Source organism: Bos grunniens, chromosome 26 (genome assembly GCF_055505025.1).
Source record: "Bos grunniens cultivar Pamir isolate PY7600 chromosome 26, Bosgru_T2T1.0, whole genome shotgun sequence".
NCBI classification, from domain to species: Eukaryota; Metazoa; Chordata; class Mammalia; order Artiodactyla; family Bovidae; genus Bos; species Bos grunniens.
Window position 1 is genome coordinate 13,785,499 of NC_141190.1, and position 15,875 is coordinate 13,801,373.

General features: G+C 41.2%; 1 protein-coding gene across 1 annotated transcript; it reads right to left on the reverse strand.

Annotated features, from left to right (window-relative positions):
* Nucleotides 1-3,425: 3,425 nt before the first annotated feature.
* On the reverse strand, nucleotides 3,426-5,223 carry FGFBP3 (fibroblast growth factor binding protein 3). Its single transcript, XM_086378555.1, has one exon. The coding sequence runs from the start codon at nucleotides 5,111-5,113 to the stop codon at nucleotides 4,340-4,342; it is 774 nt and encodes a 257-aa protein (XP_086234681.1). The 5' UTR covers nucleotides 5,114-5,223; the 3' UTR covers nucleotides 3,426-4,339.
* Between the last annotated feature and the right edge of the window lie 10,652 nt (nucleotides 5,224-15,875).

Consider the following 15,875-nt stretch of genomic DNA (forward strand, 5'->3'; position numbering starts at 1 on the left):
AGCAAGGACCAGGAAAGACTATGAATTTCAACTAGGATCTAATGGCAAACTTTGAGATAAAACAATAGAATGATAAACAAAGAAACTTTTATGCTATTGATACAGAATTTTGTGAACAGGCATTCATTACCAAAATAACATACCAGTCCTGGAAATGGCAACCCACTCCAGAATCCCAGGGACGGAGGAGCCTGGTGGGCTGCCATCTACGGGGTTGCACAGAGTTGGACATGACTGAAGCAACTTAGCAGCAGCAGCAGCCTGTCTAAATGGTTATGTCTAAGTTATTTTCAAAATTCAAGAAGATCATTGACGTTAAACTATAGTTATAATTTCAATGGCAAATGAAACTTCATGGCAATTAAAAGAGAAGGCCTCCTCTACTATTTTGAACAAATTTACCATTAAACAGCCAGATTTTGAGGCTGCAGTCCAATGTCCTTGCTGGCCACTTCCAGCCCCTGCCTTCTTACATGCTACCATCTGGTCCTATGAGGCTAATTATCCCTCCTGCAAATAACTTCAGCTCTCCCAACTTCGGTCCACCCCCAGCCTTCCTAAGCCAGCCAACCTGCTTTCAGGCAAGCATGCTGTCATCTTGCACTGAGGTCCTCCTTCATTCTTAGTGACTCACTCAAAGTTTTTATAACGGTGTAGGTGCCAGCCATTCACAGTTACTCAAAGTGATTTCACCCTCCAGATTTTACTGAGGGTTTATGTTGTGGATTTTAATAGGGCTTTGCAGGAATATCCAGAGCCATCTAAGAAGCTGGTTGCCTACCCACATGGTGGAGACTGTTGGTGTGAGCTCAGGAATAAAAGATGTGACTGTCCTAACCAGCTTCCTCCTCTGGGGCACACTGCCAGCAATAAGTTTTCAAAGTACTCCAATCCTGTGTGTGTGTGTGTGTGTGTGTGTGTGTGTGTGTGTGTGTTCTTTTGCTTTGCCTTTTTAAATATAATTGAGAGCCCTCCCAAGCCTTGAGCAATAATCAGAAGGGAGAAGAGAGAGAAGGTAAAGAGCTGCCTCTAAATGCTGGGAAATATTTAATCCTTTGACATTCCCAAGGAGTACTGACACTTGATTAAATGTAAACTGACCTCTCACCCTTCTGGGGATCCCACACTAGTCTTCTTCCCTTCAACCTCTCTACCTACATCTTAAAATCAATGCATAAGGGCCCTCTCCCTGTCTCCCTGTGGAGAAGAATCATCCTCATTGTGATCATTATGTGTGGGAACAAAAGAACAGGCGGATCAAAGGTTTAGGGTACTCAGTGCAGCCAGGATCACATGACCACCCAGCTCAAAGGCGGCAACTGTCAACTGAAGTGCTGGTCCGTAGTTTCTGGCCTTTTATGGAGAAGAGTCCCTGTGGTTACCTAGAAACAGTGCCCTCACGTCATTTACATTGTTTTGCACTGTGCTACTGACAGTCCTTCGGGAGATTCTGTATTTAGCCATTTCAAGTTGTGCCCTTAATGAAAGCATTCTTTTCTTCTCTTCCTCTCTGAAACATACAACCCTGCACCTGTCTAGTCCCCAAATTCATTTTGATTTTCCTTTGGAACTTTAGAATCAGTCTACCCAGTTCTCACACCACAAAATCCTTTTGGCATTTTGTTGTTATCATGTTTAAATGTGTAGATTAGTTTACATTTTTTAATATTAAGCCTTCTTTAATAATAGTCATAATGACAATCCATATATGTTTTAATTTACTCAGGTCTTTCTGTTCTGCCCTCAAGTGTATTTCTGTGTTCTACATGTAGCTCTTGCATATTTTTTCATTGAGTTTATTCTTAGGTATTTTACCTTATGTGTGTGTGCTAGTCACTTAATCGTGTCCCAACTCTTTGCAACCCCCCCAGGCTACTCTGTTCATGGGATTCTCCAGGCAAGAATACTGGAGTGGGTTGCCATTTCCTTCTCCAGGGGATCTTCCCAACCCAGAGATCAAACCCAAGTCTCCTGCACTGCAGGCAGATTCTTTACCGTCTGAGCCACCAGGGAAGCCCAAGGTATTTTGCCTTGGCTAGTCATTATTAGTGGCACTTTACATTATCTTAGTTCTGCTGTTGTCTGTATATAATGACCACTGAATAATTTTAATATGGCTGAAGCAGCCGTCTTGCTTTACAAAAGGGAAAGGAGAGCTTTGGAGCCTGTTTTAACAATTGAAATGGGGAAGAGTTTGAGTGTGGTGAGTCAGAGGTCACAGGAGGGACAAACTTGGGGTAAGTTCATCAAAGCTCTGAAGTCCATAAGCGTCCGGCAGGAAGTAAGGAGAACTGCTCTTTGAAGTTGTAAGAGAGCCATGGAGCTGGGAGGGCAGCTGTGGTCCCCAAGCCTCCAAAAGCAGAAACATTCTCATCTCCTTTCAAGTGGCTGTCATTGAAAGACATCTCATCAATCTCAATGTTTTGCCAACTGTGTGAAGAATGTACAGAACAGGTAAAAGTTTACAGCCCCTAGTTTTCTAGGGGCTGTTCAAGGAGGGAGAAGTTCAGGAGATATTCAGTATCTGTCAGATTGTTGGATTTACGATTGTTTTAAAGGGTAGGAGGTGAGAAGAACAGGTCAGCCAAAAACCCTTCTATCTGGTGGTGGCTCAAAAGTCTCAGGTTGAGCCCTATAATATGAATGAATAAAGTCCACTGATAAGATGTGCAGGAGCAGTGGAAAAACTCAGGAAAATATATCTAAGGGCTTCCCTGGTGGTCCAGTGGTTAAGAATCCACCTTGCAATGCAAGGGACACTGGGTTTGATCGCTGGTCTGGAAAGATCCCACATGCTGCAGAGCAGCTAAGCCCAGGCGCCACAACTACTGAGCCCTTGTTCTAGAGCCTGGGAGCCAAAACTATTGAGCCCACTTGCAGCAACTACTGAAGCCCACACTCCTGCACCCTAGAGCCCCTGCTCTGCAACAAGAGAAGCGACTACAGTAAGAAGCCCTTGAACCACAATGAAAAGTAGCCCCTGCTAGACACAACTAGAGAAAGCTTGTGGGCAGCAAGGAAGATCCACCACAGCCCAAAGTAGTGAAATAAATCTTAAGGAAAATAATCTAAAGAGGGCAGCCAACTTCAGCATCATGTTGCCATGTAGAAAGGTGTGTCGAATGTTGTCAGATCTAATTTTACACAAGAATTCAAACATCTGGCTTTTTATATGAAATTAATTTTCAATGCTGGCAACAAATCCCAATTGGGAGGAAGGGAGGAAGAGCAGAAAAATGCTATAACTACATGCAGGGCAAACAGGAATGATAGGGCTCAGGTTTGCCAGTTTGTGATTTTTCCCTTATGCAGACTTCTTACTTCTTGTCTTCCCCCAGCAATTCGAGATATTTTTAGGAACTTACAACTTCAAGGTTTAGTCAGAACTAGATCAAATGCAATCAAAATTTCCATTGTCCTGCCAGTTCTTTAAATCTAGCCATACAATTTTTATTGAGCACCTAATGTGTGCAAAGTCTATTATTACATCTTATTTAAAATGTAATATGTTAACAATTACATGAAACAGAGATATGACTTCCATTCTGAGATGTGTGCTTACATTTTAGCTGTTTTTAAAAACACGATCAAACAAAATTGTTTTTTAAAACCAACTTCTATAATTCACTTCTGATTTTGGAAGGTTAATGGGGAAGTTTCAGAATACCAGGCATCACTCTGTTTAAAAACAATACTTCTAAAAGAATTCAGAGGCAAATCATCTGGAAAATCTTTTCACTGGAGTTAATTTTGAGCTCCCATTGGCTTTGATCCCTATAGGGTTCATCTATGACTGGAGACAGCACCCAAGTTCATTCTAATTCCTAAAGAGAAAAAAAGTAATCTTGTCAAGTAGATGAGTAGATGAGAAGACACTGAATATCAGTCTGGCTCAGGTTATCAATTGTAGTATAAACGTGTTAAATAGTGTACTTTGTATCCTGCTTCCCACAGGAGTCACATCATTTTAGTCACTTTTCCCCACTTCCTTTTTTCAGCCTCTCTCTGTACCCATCTTTCTCCCCAGTCTACAGTTTTTGCATATTTAAGGTATGCCTACTTACGTCTGTTTCCACTGTTTCTTCTGCTCTTAATCAGGCTCGACTCAATAATTTTTAACTTCTCTGCTGTCTCGGGGATTGTCCATACCCTTTACACTCCCATCCCAAGCCCCCCACCCCCACTCTACCCCCCAGTCCCCTTCTAGAACGGGGACTCTTCCCCCACTCTCCTGCATCTCCTGGCCTAGGATGCCCTTAGTTTTCCCTCCCTGGCTGGGCATAGACCGCCCTCCCCCGCCCCCCACCCCTCTTCCCCAGGCTTCCCCAGGCCCGCATCCTCAGCCATTCCAGAAATTGACAAAGAAGTTGCAGAGGGAGTGCCACTTCTCAGCACAGTAGGTGTCCGTGAGCTTCGCGTTCTCGTCCAGCCCATCGGGATCAGGCCCGGTCCCCAGCGGTCGCTCCTCGTCTGGGTCCCAGGCCGCCTTCCTCTTGCCCGCTTTGGGCTTCTGCTCAGAGGGCTTCCTTTTGGGCGGCGCGCTCGGGGGAGGCGGGGCCCCTGTCACGGGGCCGAGCGCGGGCTCTCGGGGCTGCCCCCGGCTCCTGGCCCGGGGCTTGGGGTCCCGGGTTAAGCCCGCCGCCGCCTTGGGGCTGACGATCGGGAATGCCTGGGGCACCAGGCGCAGCTCCGCGCCACGGCCCTTCTTCCCGGCGCACAGGCGGGCCTTGAGCGGCGCCGGGTCGTGGCAGGGCCGCCGCTTCCTGCGTAGCCCGCTCAGCACCTGCTTCCAGTAGTGCGAGCGGCGGGCGGCGTAGACAGCGCAGCGCCCGGGCTCTCCGCGGTAGGCGCATCGGTGGCGCGCCCCGTCCGGGTCTTGGCAGCGCAGCGCCAGCTCGCTGCCGGCTTCGGGCCCTGGGGCGGGCGGCAGGAGCTGCCAGCTGCACGTGTGCCGCTCGGGGCTGACAAAGCGGCCGGAGGAGCCGCCTGCGGAGCCCGAAGCCGACTCGGCCGCGACGCCGGCCGCCCCCTGCTTTCTCCCGGCGGCCGCGAGCAGGCAGCCGCCCAGCAGCAGCAGAAGTGAGAGCGACGCTCGCCGCCTTAGAGGACTCATGGCTTGCGGTTTCTGCGCTCAGGTCGGCTCTCCAGGGGCCCCCTGGGCGCTTCAGCGGTAGCGGGGCCAGGAGAGCAGCATCCTTTGGTCCTGGGGACAGAGGCAGAGACGGCTACTGACAGAGTACAGGCATCTGCCAACCCGCCTCCCCAGACTCCCTGGGCGCTGGTTTCCAGGGGGCAGCAGCAGCTTGCGAAAGGGCCTTCTGAAAAGTTTTCCTGAGAAAAAACCAATTACTAGCTAAACAATCTTTTTGAAACTATTTGCGCATTGAGATCATCTCCCCAGTGCAAATACTATAGCAAAGCGACGCCTGGTAATTACCACCTTCACCCATTCCCACCCTCCAGTAATTATATACAAAATCGTTTCAAATTATTCTTTGGAAAAATGCACTTTTCCTGCACTTTGAACTTACCGAATTCTGGGAGAGGTGGCAGGGCCTTATTAAGGTAAAGCGAATTACTGCGTGAAGGATTAGTCTGTTTTAGCGGACTCCCAGTGAATGAACGTGTTATCAATGGAACAGAAGGGGCCTCCCCCACTACGCCCCCACTACGCCCCTCCCCAACTTCTCTTTCACTGGGAGATTTCCCATCACCGCGCCACACACACACACACACACACACACACACACGTATGATGTAAGTGATGATATATCATGAAATAGAAATCTTTTTTGATTCCAGGGTTTAATCACTCGAATTTTAACGTCATTCTTTTCTTTCCTCTTACATATTTTTTCTTACTTGAACTGTTATTTATTTTAATTGAATTATTGTTGATTTACAATACTGTGTAAGTTTCAGGTGTACAGCAAAGTAACTCAGTTATACATATATAGCAATATTCCTTGTAAAAACTCTTTTCCATTATAGTTTATTACAAGAGATTGAATATAGTTCCCTGTGATCTACAGTAAACCCTTGTTGTATATCTATTTCATATACAGTAGTGTGCATCGGTTAATCCCATACTTCCAATTTATCCGTCCCTCCAAATCAGTTGTTCTCAGTACTCTTTTAAAAATAGGCGTTCATAACTATATTTGCAGTAATAGAAAAAAATGTTTGAATAGTGCTTCCTTCATCATTTAATAACAACTTTATTTACCATTTTGCTGTGCTTAGTTGCTCAGTCGTGTCCGACTTTTTGCCACCTACAGACTGCCAGGCTTCTCTGTCCATGGGGATTCTCCAGGCAAGAATACTAGAGAGGGTTGCCATGCCCTCCTCCAGGAGATCTTCCCAACCCAGAGATCAAACCCAGGTCTCCCAAACTGCAGGCATCTTTACTGTCTGAGCTACCAGGGAAGCCCTTTTATACAGTTCACCCATTTAAAGTGTAAAATTCAATGGTTTTTAATATATTCACAGGTGCAACCATCACTACAGTTAATTTTGCAACATTTTTATGACCACAAAAAGCAACCCATACACTTTACCTACTATACCCCCTCTCCTTTTACATAAATATGGAAAATATCATTTGGAAATGAAAGGTAAAACAGAAAGATCTGAGTTTTAAGAGTTAAATAAAATGAAGCAAAAACAACTGTAAACAGCCTAACCTTGGCACTGTTTACACTCTGAGTTTTATATCATTCTGAGTTCTTTATTTTCACCCACCATTTCGAATATTTTTCTCATCCTAATAATATTAATCCTAAAAACTGTTTCTACTGATAAAAATGTAATATCCTAGTTTATTGACTTACATTGTCCAGCATTTCACCCAGGAGTGAGCATTGATCTTTTGATTATTTTTAGGTATTATAAATCAAACTTAACTTCTTACAGAAATTAGAAGTTTCAGTTCAGTTCAGTTCAGTCGCTCGGTCGTGTCCGACTCTTTGTTACCCCATGAATCGCAGCACACCAGGCCTCCCTGTCCATCACCAACTCCTGGAGTTCACTGTGACTCACGTCCATCAAGTCAGTGATGCCATCCAACCATCTCATCCTCTGTCGTCCCCTTCTCCTCCTGCCCCCAATCCCTCCCAGCATCAGAGTCTTTCCAATGAGTCAACCCTTCGAATGAGGTTGCCAAAGTACTGGAGTTTCAGCTTTAGCATCATTCCCTCCAAAGAAATCCCAGGGCTGATCTCCTTCAGAATGGCCTGGTTGGATCTCCTTGCAATCCAAGGGACTCTCAAGAGTCTTCTCCAACACCACAGTTCAAAAGCATCAATTCTTCGGCGCTCAGCCTTCTTCACAGTCCAACTCTCACATCCATACGTGACCAGTGGAAAAACCATAGCCTTGACTAGAGGGACCTTTGTTGGCAAAGGTCTTCTTTTGAATATGCTATCTAGGTTGGTCATAACTTTCCTTCCAAGGAGTAAATATCTTTTAATTTCATGGCTGCAGTCACCATCTGCAGTGATTTTGGAGCCCAAAACAATAAAGTCTGACACTGTTTCCCCATCTATTTCCCATGAAGTGATGGGACCGGATGCCATGATCTTAGTTTTCTGAATGTTGAGCTTTAAGCCAACTTTTTCACTCTCCTCTTTCACTTTCATCAAGAGGCTTTTTAGTTCCTCTTCACTTTCTGCCATAAGGGTGGTGTCATCTGCATATCTGAGGTTATTGATATTTCTCCCAGCTATCTTGATTCCAGCCTGTGCTTCTTCCAGTCCAGCGTTTCTCATGATGTACTCTGCATAGAAGTTAAATAAACAGGGTGACAATATACAGCCTTGATGTACTCCTTTTCCTGTTTGGAACCAGTCTGTTGTTCCATGTCCAGTTCTGTTACTTCCTGACCTGCATACAGATTTCTCAAGAGGCAGGTCAGGTGGTCTGGTATTCCCATCTCTTGAAGAATGTTCCACAGTTTATTGTGATCCACACAGTCAAAGGCTTTGGCATAGTCAATAAAGCAGAAATAGATGTTTTTCTGGAACTCTCTTGCTTTTTCGATGATCCAGCAGATGTTGGCAATTTGATCTCTGGTTCCTCTGCCTTTTCTAAAACCAGCTTGAACATCAGGAAGTTCACGGTTCATGTATTGCTGAAGCCTGGCTTGGAGAATTTTGAGCATTACTTTACTAGCATGTGAGATGAGTGTGATTGTGCGGTAGCTTGAGCATTCTTTGGCATTGCCTTTCTTTGGGATTGGAGTGAAAACTGACCTTTTCCAGTCCTGTGGCCACTGCTGAGTTTTCCAAATTTGCTGGCATGTTGAGTGCAGCACTTTCACAGCATCGTGTTTCAGGATTTGAAGGAGCTCAACTGGAATTCCATCACCTCCACTAGCTTTGTTCATAGTGATGCTTTCTAAGGCCCACTTGACTTCACTTTCCAGGATGTCTGGCTCTAGGTGACTGATCACACCATGGTGCTTATCTGGGTCGTGAAGCTCTTTTTTGTACAGTTCTTCTGTGTATTCTTGCCACCTCTTCATAATATCTTCTGCTTCTGTTAGGTCCATACCATTTCCATCCTTCATCGAGCCCATCTTTGCATGAAATGTTCCCTTGGTATCTCTAATTTTCTTGAGGAGATCTCTATTCTTTCTCATTCTGTTGTTTTCCTCTATTTCTTTGCATTGATCACTGAGGAAGGCTTTCTTATCTCTCCTTGCTATTCTTTGGAACTCTGCATTCAGATGCTTATGTCTTGCCTTTTCTCCTTTGCTTTTGGCTTCTCTTCTTTTCACAGCTATTTGTAAGACCTCCCCAGACAGCCATTTTGCTTTTTTGCATTTCTTTTCCATGGGGATGGTCTTGATCCCTGTCTCCTGTACAATGTCACAAACCTCATTCCATAGTTCATCAGGCACTCTATCTATCAGATCTAGGCCCTTAAATCTATATCTCACTTCCACTGTATAATCATAAGGGATTTGATTTAGGTCATACCTGAATGATCTAGTGGTTTTCCCTACTTTCTTCAATTTCAGTCTGAATTTGGTAATAAGGAGTACATCTGAGCCACAGTCAGCTACTACTATAAAAATCAGAATATTTTATTATTAGAATGTGTTTATATATGTTTTTGCACAAAGTAAACATCTAGGAGTGTATGTTGACCTAAGGAAGGACATTTCTACCACTCTGGTGAAATGAGAGAGGTTAAAGGACTTACCCAATGTCACACATCATTTAGTGTTAAAGCCAGAAGCCACCTAACTTTATAAATGATTAAAGATATTTACATTTCACCTTTGCATTTACTACTATCACTTGCAAAGTTAGTTAGGTCTTGATTACACCAATTCAATTTAAACTGAAAAACATTTAGTATCAATGAAATTAAGAAATATTAATATAGAGTTTATAAACAGAGTAGCTTATTAATCCATTTCACAGCTGTAAAATGGATTCTCTTTCCCAGAAAACCTTATTTGTATAAGCAAAGTACTATATACAGGCTTTTATCACTTTCACTTTTCACCTTCATGCATTGGAGAAGGAAATGGCAACCCACTCCAGTGTTCTTGCCTGGAGAATCCCAGGGACGGGGGAGCCTGGTGGGCTGCCGTCTATGGGGTCGCACAGAGTCGGACACGAGTGAAGCGACTTTGCAGCAGCAGCAGCAGCAGCTGGCATTACTTATAGTTACTGACTACTGAAGCAAATAGGAGTAATTTTTCAGCTAAAGAGTGACATCTTGTGACATTTTTCACTAATTACAATGAAAAGTTTGTTACTGAAAAGTCCTAATTATTAAGGGAGTTAGATATCTGAGACCACTCTTCCTGTCAGAAACATTGCCTGAAGAACAGAGCGGGCACATAGATGTGCTCTGCCATGTTAGAAAGGGGTAATTTCTTGTAAATTGTCATTAAATACATAAAACACAAAATTTAACAATTTAAACCATTTTAAGTGTACAATTCAGTGACATTAGGTACATTCACACTGTTGTGCAACCATCACCACCATCCAGCTCCAGGACTTTTTTCTTCTTCCAAAACTGAAATTCTGTACCCATTAAATGCTGACTCTTCATTCCTCCCTTCCTCCTCTCCCTTCAACCTTCATTCTCCTTTCCGTCTCCATGAATTCACTGCTCTAGGTACTTCTTGCAAGTGGAATCATACAGCATTTGTCCTTTAGTTTGTTGGGTTTTGTTTTTATTTTGGCTCTGCTGGGTCTTCATGTGGCGTGCGGGCTTCTCTAGTTGTGGCTCAGAGGCATTTGTCCTTTTGTGACTAGTGTATTTCACTTAGTCTGACTTCTTCAGGTTTCATGGACATAGTAGCGTGTGTCAAGATTTCCTTCCTTTTTAAGGCTGAATAATATTCCATCATATGTATAATCCACATTTTACTCATGCATTCATCAGCTGATGGACACTTTGGTTGTTTCCACCTTTTCGCTATTGTGAATAATGCTCCTATGAATATGTGTGTACAAATATTTGTTTGAATTTCTGCTTTCAGTTCTTTTGGTCATCTACCCAGAAGTGAAATTCCTGGATCATAGGTTTTTTTTGTTTGTTTTTTTTTAGGAAACTCTGAACTGTTTCCTATAGTGGCTGCACCATTTTACATTCCAACCAACAGGGCACAAAGGTCCCAATTTCTCCAAAATCTTTTCCAATACTGTTATTTACTTTTTTTGTTTGTTATCTTGTGTGTGTTTGCATGTGTGTTTTATAATAGCCACTCTGCTGGGAGTGAAGTAATTTTAATTTACATTTCTCTGATGATTGTGATGTTGAGCATCTTTCCATGTGCTTCTTGGCCATCTGTGTGTATCTTCTTTGTAGAAATGTCTATTCAAATCCTTTGTTTCTCAATCAGATTGTTTTTTGTTGTTATTGAGTTGTAGAAGTTCCTTATATATTCTAGATATTAACCTCTTATAGATACACTATGCAAATATTTTCTCCCATTTTGTGGCTTGCATTTCTACTCTGTTCATAGTATCCTTTGATACACAAAAGGTATTTTTAAGCAGATTAATCTCAAAACTATAATGTTGAGCAAATGAAGCCAAACACAAAAGAGCCCACATTAAAAGTGAAAGTTGCTCAGTCGTGTCTGACTCTTTGTGACACCATGGACTGCACAGTCCGTAGAATTCTCCAGGTCAGGATACTGGAGTGGGTAGCCTTTGCCTTCTCCAGGGGATCTTCCCAACCCAGGGATCGAACCCATGTTTCCCAAATTGCAGGCACATTCTTTACCGGCTGAGCCACCATATCTATTTTAAGTTCTGCATCTATATAAATTTCAAGAACAAGCAAAACTAATCAATGGTGGAAAAAGATCAGAACAGGGCTGCCTCTAGGGCATGAGTGAGGCTTGTATTGACCAGGAAGGGATTAAAAAAAAAAACTTCTAGGGGTTTTTGCAATACACTATATCTTGATAGAGGCTTGGGTTACATTTAAGATTTGTATATTTCATTGTATGAAAAATTTACCAAAGAACAACCCCAAGCTTCTAAACAATTATTAAACCCAAATTGTTTATATCCATGCTGAAGTGTTTAGGGGTGAAATATATTTGCAACTTATTTTCAAACATGTAAAAAATTAATATGGATGATATGAATAGACAGAAATGAGTATTAGAGTTATATGAGAAAGCAAATATAGTAGAATTGTAGAATCTAGGTGGCAGTTATATGAGTGTTGACTGCATAATTTTCTTCAACTTTTCTGTATTTTTAAAAAAATTCCATGATAAATGTTGGAAAAAATAGAAATAGAAAATGAAACTATTTTGAAATTACCATTAAAACTATCATTCCTATAGTTAAAATTAATGTATATTAGTATCTTTTCAGATTTGTGTTACATGATTTTTTAAAGGAAACAAAGGTCATGTAATTCTTACATTTCCATTACCCATCACAAATTTCATTTTGCTCCCCACCCTACTTCCACCCAGGGGTAATCAGCATCTTATCATAAGTTTGGAGTGTATTCTTACAATCCACTTGTAAAAATTTTATACTTGTCTATGCATGTATGTAAAACTAATGTCAAGTACAGTCATTGTGTCTTCATTTATAATAATGAAAAATTGGAAAAACCTAAATGTCAATCAGTGGAGAAATGAATAAGCTATGGGTTTTTACATGATGCAATCAATCTTGGAAACAATGTTAATTAATGAAAGCAAGCTTATAAATTATACTTTTATTGTTAATGGGTATACATATATGTGGCAAAATTACAAAAACATGGGCAGGAAGTACGCACACAAACTTGACAGTAACAGTCATTTCTGGGAAGGTAAGGAGGGGAATGTGATTAGAAAGGGCATAAAAGACCTCAGTCACACCTTTAGTTTCTTGAAAATTTATTTGACGCAAATATGGTAAAATATTAACATTTGTTCAACTTGAGCAGTGTGTACATATAGGGATTTATTTGCTGTATTTTTCTGTATGTTGGAAATAATTCATAATTTGAAAATACAGTGTAGCTTTGTAAATATAGTTTTTAGAATTTATAGAAATCATATGATAGTGTAAATGTTCTGCAGCATGCTTTTTAAAATTCAGCTTATGGTTTTAAGCTTTGTCCATATTGGTATATGCAGATCTGGTTATCTAATTGCTGTTCTTGGTATCCAGTCATACAACTATATCCCATGCAATTTAGCCATCACTCTGCTGATGGACATTTAGGTCATTTCCATGGATATTATTATCAATACAGTTTTATGCAACAGACTCTGCTTACTGTAAATCTTTCTTGACAAGATGTACAGACTGTATTAGGAGGATGAAGAAAGAAAAGAAGCAGAGGAGACTCTTGGAAGCAGCATGTGTGTCCCTCAAAAGTCAAAACAATTGCCTGGTGATAATTAATGAGACGTTCAAAGCACATTACCTTTCCAAATGATTTGGATACCACTCTGCCAAGTATGGGCTTCGCAGGTGGCGCTCGTGCCAGTGCAGGAGACATAAGAGATGAGGGTTCGATCCCTAAGTTGGGAAGATCCCCTGGAGGAGGGTATGGCAACCAGTATACTTGCCTGGAGAATCCCATGGACAGAGGAGCCTGACGGGCTACAGTCCATAGGATTGCAAAGAGTTGGACACGATTGAAGTGATTTAGAACACAGGTTTTCTGAATAAATAATGCTGCAGTGAACAAGATCTTGTGGACAGGAGTGTTCCCTAGAGTGGTGATCTTTAAACTGCAGTGTGTGTACTCCTGAGAATACCAAAAACTTTTCAAGAAGTCTTTAGGCCTAAGTTGATATTTTTATTTTTATTTTTTTTTAAATTTTATTTTATTTTTAAACTTTACATAATTGTATTAGTTTTGCCAAATATCAAAATGAATCCGCCACAGGTATACATGTGTTCCCCATCTAAGTTGATATTTTTAAAACTCAATTTCAAGATCTTCAACCTCCATATGTGTGCTTTCCTCCATATGTTTATTTCGAGCAGTCCTGGGTCTAGGCCTGTGGTTGGGTGCTGTGCAGGTTGTCATTTTCCACCTCCATTCACAATTGCTCTTCTCTCACTTGACTACAGAAAGGCATAGTTCTCATCCATATCACCTTTCATTTGCTATTTTATGCATAAAATTTAGTATTTATGTGTTTTATATATTAAATTTTTATTTTGAAAATTTAACCTATTAATCTATTTAAAATATATTTTTGTTTTTAGCATGAGACAACAATGTAATTGTAAATCTAATGACTTTGACATAATAGTCTAAATAATACAACTGGACACTTTATACTCTAATATTCATATCAAAGTCTCTTTGATTATATGGGAAGTATAAAGTTTATGGAAGTATCATTCCACTATCTTACTAGAATTCCCTGAAGTCATGGTGGCCATATAAGACAGTTCTGGTCATGAGATATAATTCTATTAAGAATTGGTGGAAGCTTTCTGCTTTCTTGAAACAAGCACCCCTCCGTTTCCCTCTTCTCTTTGGATGTATGACACCTGGTAGCAAAGGAGCCATCTTTCCAGCTCATCTTTCCAATAGAGCTGTTATCTCAGGGGAAGCTGACTCCACTCTCATCTCCTGGATGGTCTAAGGATAATTCCGTCCCCGTTGCTGGAGGTTGGTTTAGTTTTAGGTGTGACACAATTCTGTATACTTTGTTCATGTTTGCAGTCAGCTTCTGGGAAAGTTTTTCCCTGATCTTAAAAGAGATTCAAGGAAAGCCAGTCTTCCTCCCCCTTCCCTTGGATACTTTTCTTTTGCAATATACAAGTTTTACAGTTTAGTCAGTTCAAGTTTATGGGTTTTTTTTTTTTTTTTTTTCCTGATTGTTAAGTATTTTTTGTGCATTAAGAAATCCTTTTCTACCCTGAGGTAAAAATATTCAACATAGCCTCCTAATAGTTTCCAAGTTGTGCTTTCAATTTCAGAACCTTAATCCATCTAAGATTTATTTGGGGATATGATAATGAAGTAGGGATTTGATTTTCCTCTCCACATGGAGAGCCAATGGTCCAACATTCTTTATTTAATAGTTCTTTTGCCATTGATCTTCAAAGCCACCTTTCTGGTGATAAAAAAAAAAACAATAGCTAAAATTTATTTACCACTTAGTATTTTTTTAAGCATATCACGTATCAACTCATTTGATCCTTACAACTACTTTATAAAGTATAGGTTCATGATCCATTATTTACAATTCTGGAATTGAAAAACGCATGAATATGATACTTTTAAAAAATTCATTTGGGAGCAAAACCTGACCTAAACTTCCATGCAGCTATTTATTTATGTTGTTGTTGTTTTTTAAAGATATTTTCTATTTATATCCGTTTTGGCTGTTCCTTATGGCATGTGAGAGGTGAGATTTTAGTTCCCCATGGAACCCATGCCCTCTGCATTGGAAGCACAGGGTCTTACCTACTGGCCCACCAGGAAAGTCCCTGCCATGCAGCTATATAGAGTCTCTTCTTTAGTCCTCTTAGTATGGCTATTCATACATTTTGCTGCAGAACTGTAAATGTACTTGACTATTGGGTGTGGCCCTAGAAGCTTTTGGGGTGTGACAAGGTATATGCATTGGATTACTTTTCAAAATCTAAAACATTCTAAATTCAGAAAACCATTTAACCAAGGTCTCAGATAAAGGTTATGTTGTTGTTGTTTAGTTGCTGCTAAGTCATGTTTTTTTGCAACCCTGTGGACTTGTAGGCCACCAGGCTCCTCTGTCCATGGGTTTCCCAGGCAAGATAATGGAGTGGGTTGCCATTTCCTTTTCTAGGGGATCTTCCCGACCCAGGGATCGAACCTGCAACTCCTGCCTTGGAACACGGATTCTTTACCACTGAGCCACCAAACCCCAAAGGTTGTGTACTAGTACTACTTTTATCCCCATTTCACAGCTGAGGAAATTGAGACATAAAATTTAAGTCATTTGCTTAAGGTTGCATAGTTAACAAAAAATTTACTCAATGGAGTTAATAACATTTTTGAGTGCTTAGAGTTATAGTCACTTGTGAACTCCGGGAGATGGTGATGGACAGGGAGACCTGGAGTGCTGCGATTCATGGGGTCGCAAAGAGTCGGACACAACTGAGCGACTGAACTGAACTGAACTAAATGCTTTATATTCATTATTTCCTTTAAACCTTGGCCAATAACCTCAGATATTGGCAGATGACACCACCCTTATGGCAGAAAGTGAAGAAGAAGTAAAGAGCCTTTTGATGGGCGTGAAAGAGGAGAGTGAAAAAGTTGGCTTAAAGCTCAACATTCAGAAAACGAAGATCATGGCATCCAGTCCCATCACTTCATGGCAAATAGATGGGGAAACAATGGAAACAGTGTCACTGCAGACTGCATCCATGAAATTAAAA

What these genes read in the sequence shown, in the direction of transcription:
- FGFBP3 (XM_086378555.1), bottom strand. Translation starts at nt 5,113, where the DNA reads ATGAGTCCTCTAAGGCGGCGAGCGTCGCTCTCACTTCTGCTGCTGCTG.